At 35.8% G+C, this 8,196-nt stretch overlaps 2 protein-coding genes across 2 annotated transcripts; one reads left to right on the top strand and one right to left on the bottom strand.

The window, feature by feature from the left end:
• Positions 1-558: 558 nt before the first annotated feature.
• On the top strand, positions 559-4,787 carry LOC114358776 (uncharacterized). The gene is made up of 2 exons (XM_028312820.1): positions 559-662; positions 1,069-4,787. The coding sequence occupies exon 2, from the start codon at positions 1,069-1,071 to the stop codon at positions 4,618-4,620; it is 3,552 nt and encodes a 1,183-aa protein (XP_028168621.1). The 5' UTR covers positions 559-662; the 3' UTR covers positions 4,621-4,787.
• A 322-nt stretch (positions 4,788-5,109) lies between these two features.
• Positions 5,110-6,730, bottom strand: DCTN5-p25 (Dynactin 5, p25 subunit). The gene is made up of 4 exons (XM_028312782.1): positions 6,410-6,730; positions 6,136-6,323; positions 5,906-6,017; positions 5,110-5,454 (listed from the first exon to the last, which is right to left on the bottom strand). The coding sequence occupies exons 1-4, from the start codon at positions 6,455-6,457 to the stop codon at positions 5,254-5,256; spliced, it is 549 nt and encodes a 182-aa protein (XP_028168583.1). The 5' UTR covers positions 6,458-6,730; the 3' UTR covers positions 5,110-5,253.
• Between the last annotated feature and the right edge of the window lie 1,466 nt (positions 6,731-8,196).

Raw genomic sequence — 8,196 nt, 5'->3', positions numbered from 1 at the left:
TTTGACATTTAATCAGCCAATCAGATTAAGGACAGCAGTTTTGGAAAAGACAGTGATTGGCAAATACTTTTGTCAAATTGCTGACGTCGACGCGCACACATTGGTTGGCTTAGCTAGCAGTGACATCACAGTCTAGCGGTATTGAATCGTTAATAAAAATCAACGTTATACCAGGTTGTTAACGTTAATACCGTTATTCCTGAGGCAAAGCTACGCGGCAAAAACAAAAGTTGCTGTCTACAAAACTTCCGATAGAAAAATTAATTCCTTGATAAAATTTTCTCACGTCTCACCCACTCCACCCGCCACCTGCCAAGCAGTTCCTGCGCCTGCCTCAAAAAGTCTAGCTCCTCCACAAAACCACATGATCAAAAAACGGTTTTATGATACTATCTATGTATCTAACGCACTTACCCAATTCAGCCCAATTCAAAACACGCGGCTAAAATTGAATGACCTTCAAATAAAAAATACCACAATCGCGCTTGGTGTAGACAAAATACTAGATTCCTATATGTATGATCATTGATCAATGCTATTTTAGTTTTCCGTCGAAATTGTACCTACCATCAGAGAGCGTATCTTGTTATCATGATAAACTGTCAGAAACTGTGCATTAAATCTTTCGGTTTCTAGTTTCGGAGAAGTTCTTTCGCTAAAATGTAAGTCCTATCTTGTAGCTAAAGTATGTAAGGCAAACCAAAGCTTGTTCTCGACATTTTAATAAGTACCTACGTAGGGGAAGGGTTAAAAAATAGGTAAGACATGAGTAAGTCGTTATTTTATCAGCTGCTAAAATAAATGTTTCGCAATTTTATACTTACAATAGATAGTTGTTTTAGCTAGTTTTAAAGTTTTGGAGTGTAGTACTTCTTTCTTTCAAATCATTTTTCGGTAGCGTCTTCAAAAAAATCTAAGCAGGCAATTTATACTTATCATTATTTTTTAGTTCAATGTTGACTAAGTTGGTAGTAGGTTTTCAAAAGTATCTTAATCGGAAGAACGAAAATCTAGAAAATCAAGGTAGAGTTCAATGATCACGAAAAATACTTACGTTTTATTTTACAGATGTCATCACCTTTTCCTGTCGTCCTAACAGGACGGACACTAGGAGACCGGCATCGACAGTTGAATGCTCTAGTTGAAGAAGCCTTCAAACAAAACTTGGAGTTCGACAGCCTTAAAGATGCTCGTGAAACATCTTCACTTGACAGACTTTTCAAGATAGACCTTGCATCCAAATATCGACGGGTCGATTATATCATAATTACTCTAAAAGATGATGACATGTTATATGTTAGCAGAGCTTTAAAATCCAGATGGCTTTTAGAACCAAAATATACCAATATCATCAACCCGGAATACTTACAAGAAGTAGTCTTCCCTGAAATGTTGACCACTTCCGTTAGCAAAATGAAACAATGGCTTCACTTGCATCTTCGTGACCCTCAGAGATGTCAAAAATTCTACGAATACTTCGCGGCGAAAAAAGACGATTCAGCTATGAGCTTTCTCTGGCATTGTTCCAATGAATTCATTTTGAATGAAGTTGAAAATTTACTGACGAAATTAACACCACATCAACTTAAGTTAATGGCAGAGAAGTGTCCGCAGGTAGCCAAATTATACTTCGACTCGTTAAGTTGTAACAGAGATCTTATTAAGGTTTATAGCAAAAATGAGTCTAAATATTACAATAGCTTGAAATGTCTTCTTAAAACAGATCCTGATCTATTTCTGGACATCACAGAAAAATATTTCAACATTCACAGTTTTAAAAGGCTCAGCTCAAGTGCGACAAAATTCATTATGAAAAATCATAAAATCAGGTTTATGAATAAGATGGAACTGTATACAGCTTTTTTGCTAAACGTCCAAACATTGGCTGCATATTTAGATAGTGGTGAAATTAAAGTCCTTATTACTAAGCTCGCAGAGGCTGATTATCTCAATTGGTTCTCATATAAAAATGTGGAACCCCTTTTAAAGAAGCTTCAAAGAAATGATAGAGTGCAATTCAAAAAACAAATATTTGTCGATAAATGTATCGGCCAAAAAATAAAACACTGGCCTTATGAGATACCTTCTACACCTCTGTTAGATGATTCAGATAAAATTATATCTCTCGACAATACATACGATCCGGGAGACTATGGCCTTGGCTCACGCTCAGGGTCACATTTCCGTTACATGCTAAAAAAGAGAAAATTCGGAAAATGGAAAAATGTAAAAAGAGAAGGTTCCCTGGACAAGCTGTACAACCGCTTCCGGTTTCAAAATTTTGAGCGTACCTTTCATATCCTCCGAAAAGAGATACTGGCAACGAGTAACATCCAAAATCGCATGCAGATGTTACTGGTATTGGTGAGTAAGAGCGGAGGTCGCGTAGATACTGTGCACGAACTGTTAAAATGGCTAATTTTTCATCACAGCAATGAAGTTGTAACTCTTCGAGCGGCAGTCGTGCGCAGCCTTGTAAAACGTTCGGCGGTATGGCGGGTACCTGACGAATCATGGCAATTACTTTTACAGTTCGCAAGAGGATTAGGTTTAGATGGTTCTGACTCCGAAGCTGATTGCGTAGAAGGCATCCATGCAGTAGTTCTTCGAAATTTACTTTCTTCAAAGGAGAACACGCCTTCGGTTTTTGTGGCTTACCTCCGATCCTTTTCATCGTTTACTGAATATCCTTTAACTACAGGTGAAAAATACATTGTTAAACAGCTACTGCCTAAAATTCTTCTAAACGCATCGGAAGCGAAACTGGATCATGATACAAGTGCTGCATCAGATCTTATTTTAAAAATCTTAGATGTAAAACAAGCGCATAAACTCTCAGCTGACTCGTTTCTTGATAATATCTTGTCTACTGTTAAAAGACTCGCAGGAAAAGATCCTGCAGCCTCAAAAGAACCATTGCTTCGTTTGTATAATTCTCACACAGCCCGAAAACATTTAATTCGTGAGAATTTTGAACTCGTACAAACCGAGGCATCTTTTTTGAATGTTCTACGTCATGAACCCGAATTAATAACCGATCAAAAAATTCATAAAATTGCCGGAACTGAATTTCAGCTGGACGGGTTTCTCCGCAAATTGGCTATATTCTTTAACGAAGAAGGTGGTTTATCTAAAAGGTTTGTAGAAATAATCGATGGAGCGATGAAAGAAAAGCCCCGAGTAAGTCTTGCACGACCTTTGGCTATTTTAGCTGGAGCATCATTAACCCAGTACATAAAATATTATGATGGAAAACCACGCAAAAGCATTGAAAAACGTATAGCTTGTAGCCTTAGAGCTAATGCCCATATCGCACGTCCAAAGTTCGATTTAGATCGATTCGGATGGCGTGAGGCTGGAGTGAAGGCGGTTGCAAATAAAATTACGATGTGTAGTGATTCAGCTATTCCCGCTGCAGTTGAAAACCTTTTACTTTGGAAACGTACTGAGAAACTTGCTTTAAAATTAGGCATCAGAGGAGGGATTGAAGCCTCCGCATTTTCATGTGTAGCTAAGTCTAGGCCTACAGTTGCGCTCAAAGTGGCTTTACAATATATTCGCAATAAAACAGATTGCTTTGATTCAAGAGTGTGGGATTCAGTGAAAAATTTAATTACAACGATAGACCTATCATCACACAAATATTTACAAAAGACTCTATCCAAGGTTGATGCAATGCCAATTTCCTTGAGAGCAGAGTACGCAATGTTGGTGTATGAAGCGTTTAGAAAGATTTCCTTTAACAAAGCTATGCCTATTCTGTGTCACATTGAAAATATGCTACCTGTAATAGAGCAAGAGTTTATCGAGAAAGTAATTAATAAAGAATTACTTTCCAAAAAGTTCAAACTAGACGAATCAGATTCAGTAGATAACTATTACGATATGAACACAATTAGTATGTTCGTTAGAATTAATGCAAAATATTTGCTACTTTCTACATCTGAAGAAGAGCAAAAAACAAAGATGGAAAAAATGGGAAAATCGTTTCTGGAAACATTGAAATCACTAGAAACAGAAAATACAAAGGAGATTATGACTTACTTAGAGGAATTCATAAATGGGTTAAGATACACAAGGGTTTATATGGACAAATCATATGTGTCGTGTCTTCCGCTGCTAAAAGACATAGCAAGATGGATGACCGAGTCATTTCCCATTCACTCCTATTTCGGCAAAAACATCAATATAACTTTCAATATAATATTATTCAATGCTATTCGAAAGGTTATGGAATATAAGCCAGAAGTGTTATCGGATCCTCCAAAAGTAACACGTGAAGGGTTACAATATATTGGTAAAGAGTTTGGTAAGATTATTGTGGAAAATATCAACATGATGAAGGGGGAACTTTTTGCCTCGATTGTGGATTTGTATTGGACTGCACTGAATCTTTTTATAAATAAATTTCTGGAATATATTTCGAGACCTTCATTCGGGATGGCCGTATGCAGGGGCATCGTTGAGTGGGGTAGTGACAGCTCCTCTTATTATTTAGCGCAAATGTTATATGAACAATATTTCAGTCATACCTCTGGTGGTGAAAATGATGATTTCATAGAAAAGTTAATTGATGACCCTGAAACATCATTTTTCATTAATGACAGTTCTTTGTTTTAAAAACAGTTTTTTCTAACATCAATTATGGAACTGCGTCATCCTGACAAGTTCCATAATAATAACTAAAAACTTTTTTTTTGCTGACTGTACATGTACCTAGCATATAAAATTATAACAAAACTTTTATTACTTTATTATTGAAGTTAACTAACTAAACTTTAACACACTAAAATCTGATGTAATGTGTTTGTTTATTATTTAAAAATAAATGTTTTCCTTTTAAAGAAGGGTTTTATTTTCATGGCCGGTCCGGGCGTTCAATGGGTTAAAAACTTGGTGGAGAATGATCCAAATTATCATCCCATAATTATAAACTACTAGCTTTTACCCGCGGCTTCACCCGCGTGAAATTTAGTGCCACAGATTCACATAAATTATAACCAACATCCACACAAACTTTCGTTTTTTGAACACCATAGGTACTTACTTTGCTCTTATATCCCTTAATAATTATGAGTATGGAGAAAAAGTAGAAACAGAAACAGAAAAAATCTGTATAATAATTTAATTTAATAAATAAATGCTTTGATACCTTTTTGCTTTGCCTTCAGTAATAAGCTTTTTAGTTAGTTATATTTTATAGTGATATCATAAAAAATTTTACAGCTAATACTTGATTATTGTAACTTAATATTAATTTACAGTAGTTGGTAAAAAGTGCTGATAATAACTCTTTGTGAACTCCGTCATGAGATCAGGCATTGCTTCCGGTAGAGTAGTCACGAGCCTGGCAGGACTGCCGGAGAACCTTGCAAATGATGGCACTACGGTCTCAGCTGCGAGGACCGAGTTGTCTTCAATCATGCAGCAGTCTTTGAGGACACACCTTCTTCCCTGAAACGGAGAAAAATATTATATTATAATAATATCTTTGGACAATTTCACACAGCGCTATTTTCATTGAGATTTGAAATTGCAGCAGCATAAATTACATGGTTACAGTTTCTAGCTCATGAGAAGAGCTCAAGAGCTCATCTAATCGGTCTCACTAGCCATTAAAATCACATATTGATAGGTCTCTTATTTAAAGTATCTCTAAGATACATAGTATAAAATATGGTCGCTTCGCTGTCTGTCTGTCCTTAAATCTTTAAAACTACGAATTGGATTTTGTTGCAGTTTTTTTAATAGAAAGAGTGATTCAAGAGGAATGTTTTTAAATATAAAACATTGTACCAGTGCGAAGCAGGGGCGGGTTGCTAGTTTCTTCATACAACGAAAATTTGAGTCCATGGTATGACATAATAAAGTCAGAGCTTTTTGATATTGACTTATAAATACTTACAATAACCACATTCTTCCCGATGTAAACATATGAGCCGACTACAGCTGCATTCACTACTGTGTTTTCGCCCACAAACACATGATCACCCATTTGAAGTGGAAAGAAGGCCACGCTGTAAATGGTGTAATGATTTCATTTAATACAAAAGTAAAAAGCTACACAGACTTCCAAAACAAGTAACTTAAGATATGCAACATTAGGTTAGATTATTAACAACAGTTCTGTCTTACCCTTTGCTAAATTTTTTGAAAGGCGGCCGTATAACTGAGCCTTTACTGATGATACAAAACCTTCCAGTCTTCACATTAGCTAAATCTCCTCGAATTATGGCATCACTTTGAACTATCACTTTCCCATGCAACACAATGTTCTGGGATCCACATAGCACTGTCTGTCTGCTCACTTTGTTACCAGATGCCTGTTGAAGTAAATGCAGTTAAAGGTAGGGAGTAGTTTATCATTTAATTTTATTAATCCATGACATGAAAAGTTATTTGAACTTACAGTCTCGACGTATTCAGATTTATTGTAGTACGTGTCTTGAAGCTCCATTTTATTTTATTGTACTGTACCGTTTTTAACAACAAAATAGTATTTTTATAAAATTGAAAACAATCCAACCAGAAATGATGACAAATTGGGGGCGTTTGGCGGAAAATAGCGCTAGTTAGCGCTAGCAAGTAAAATAGCGTACTTTTAGCGGTAAGTGCTGTCACTGTAAAAAAATGTATGGGAAAACGACACTTTTGAATTTTAGCAAACGTGTCCTAGCCGAAAACATGCTAAAGTTTCGGCGGTAACCATGGCGAGTGCCATGTTGCTAACAATTTCTAACAAGCGCTATTTTCGGCTGATCGCAGCCATAGACAAACAATTTTGCTGTCGGCCAGTGACGTTTGTCACAATGACACTTATGACGGATAGTATTATAGAGCTTAGTCTACACAATGCAACAATTTTTGATAATTTTAACGAAAACTGAAAACAACTAAATAATACATTTTTAAAAACTTTATACCGAATACCTTAAATATAAACCAACGAAAAATTTAATTAACATTTTATTTTTTATAAAATAAAAAATACATCATACAGCATTTGTCTCGTCCTCACGTCTAAGAAGAAGAAAAAGACTTCTTTTTTTGGGTGATGGCGATGAACGTCCTCACGTCGAATCGTCCCTATAAAAACTTTGCACATAGGATGGCAATCTGCCCCCTAGACGTAAACAAATTGAAAACACAGAGCACATATTTGAAAAAACTTCACTAGCTCTTTTGAAGTTCTTCGCTCCGTGTAGCAAATATCGAAATGAAAACTATAACGTTTTGTAATTTGTTTATAGGTGGCTGATCCATAATGGATCAATTCTGTTGACCAATATACTTATTGTGTAGTTATAGTTAGTTCCACAGTCCACACAGAAGTCATGAGAAGTTACAAGTGAGTTACGAAGCAGGCGCGGATCCAGCCCTCAAAAAAGGTTGTGGGCACAGTCACCAAAAATTAGCAAAGTGAGAGTTGGATCACTACATGCCCGGACATACATACATGCCTATCGATCTTATCAATCTTATATATATAAAAGAAAGTCGTGTTAGTTACTTCGCTTATAACTCAAGAACGGCTGAACTGATTTAGCTGAAAATTGTCAGGGAGGTAGTTTAGAGCCAGGAGAAGGACATAGGATACTTTTTATCCCGTTCGAAATTAAAAAAAAGTCTGCTTATTTATTGCCATTAAGGCGGAACAAAGTTCGCCGGGTCAGCTAGTAGATCATAATTAAAACAAGCAAATTAGGATTGTGGGCATGCCCACAGTGCCCACAACGGTGGATCCGCGCCTGTTACGAAGGGAAGAGAGTCCATAGAAACATTGTCAGACATGTAAAAGGATAATAAAATTGCGACCAACTAAAAAATAAAAGTGGTTGCTTTTAACAACTCAATTAATTAACATAATAAACTTAAATGTCATTACAATAATATATCAACTAGCGACCCGCCTATACTTTACGGATGCTAAGTACATAAACCTTCCTCTTGAATCACTATTATCTATTTGAAATATTTAAAAAATCGCATCTAAATCTGTTCTGTAGTTTTAAAGATTAAATTACTTATTTAACAGTTCATAGGGACAAACAGACAAGAAAGCGACTTTGTTTTATACTTTTGTGTGATGTAAGAAATAAAATAAGTATTTGTTTACAAGTTTAAATACGATGTAAATATTGATTGTCTTCTAGTGTGTCTTGTTGGTTGTCCTATTAAATAAATAAATAAATTAGA

The sequence above is a fragment of the Ostrinia furnacalis genome, unplaced genomic scaffold, assembly GCF_004193835.3.
Source record: "Ostrinia furnacalis isolate ACB-3 unplaced genomic scaffold, ASM419383v2 OfSCF4105, whole genome shotgun sequence".
In the NCBI taxonomy this organism is placed as follows: Eukaryota; Metazoa; Arthropoda; class Insecta; order Lepidoptera; family Crambidae; genus Ostrinia; species Ostrinia furnacalis.
The sequence above is the reverse complement of the archived record's forward strand: the minus strand, read 5'-3'. Positions and strand labels throughout refer to the sequence as shown.

What these genes read in the sequence shown, in the direction of transcription:
- LOC114358776 (XM_028312820.1), top strand. Translation starts at nt 1,069, where the DNA reads ATGTCATCACCTTTTCCTGTCGTCCTAACAGGACGGACACTAGGAGAC.
- DCTN5-p25 (XM_028312782.1), bottom strand. Translation starts at nt 6,457, where the DNA reads ATGGAGCTTCAAGACACGTACTACAATAAATCTGAATACGTCGAGACT. An exon ending in TTCAAAAAATTTAGCAAAGG is followed by an intron (nt 6,018 to 6,135) that starts GTAAGACAGAAC and finishes CACCATTTACAG; the next exon opens with CGTGGCCTTCTTTCCACTTC. An exon ending in TCGGGAAGAATGTGGTTATT is followed by an intron (nt 5,455 to 5,905) that starts GTAAGTATTTAT and finishes TCTCCGTTTCAG; the next exon opens with GGAAGAAGGTGTGTCCTCAA.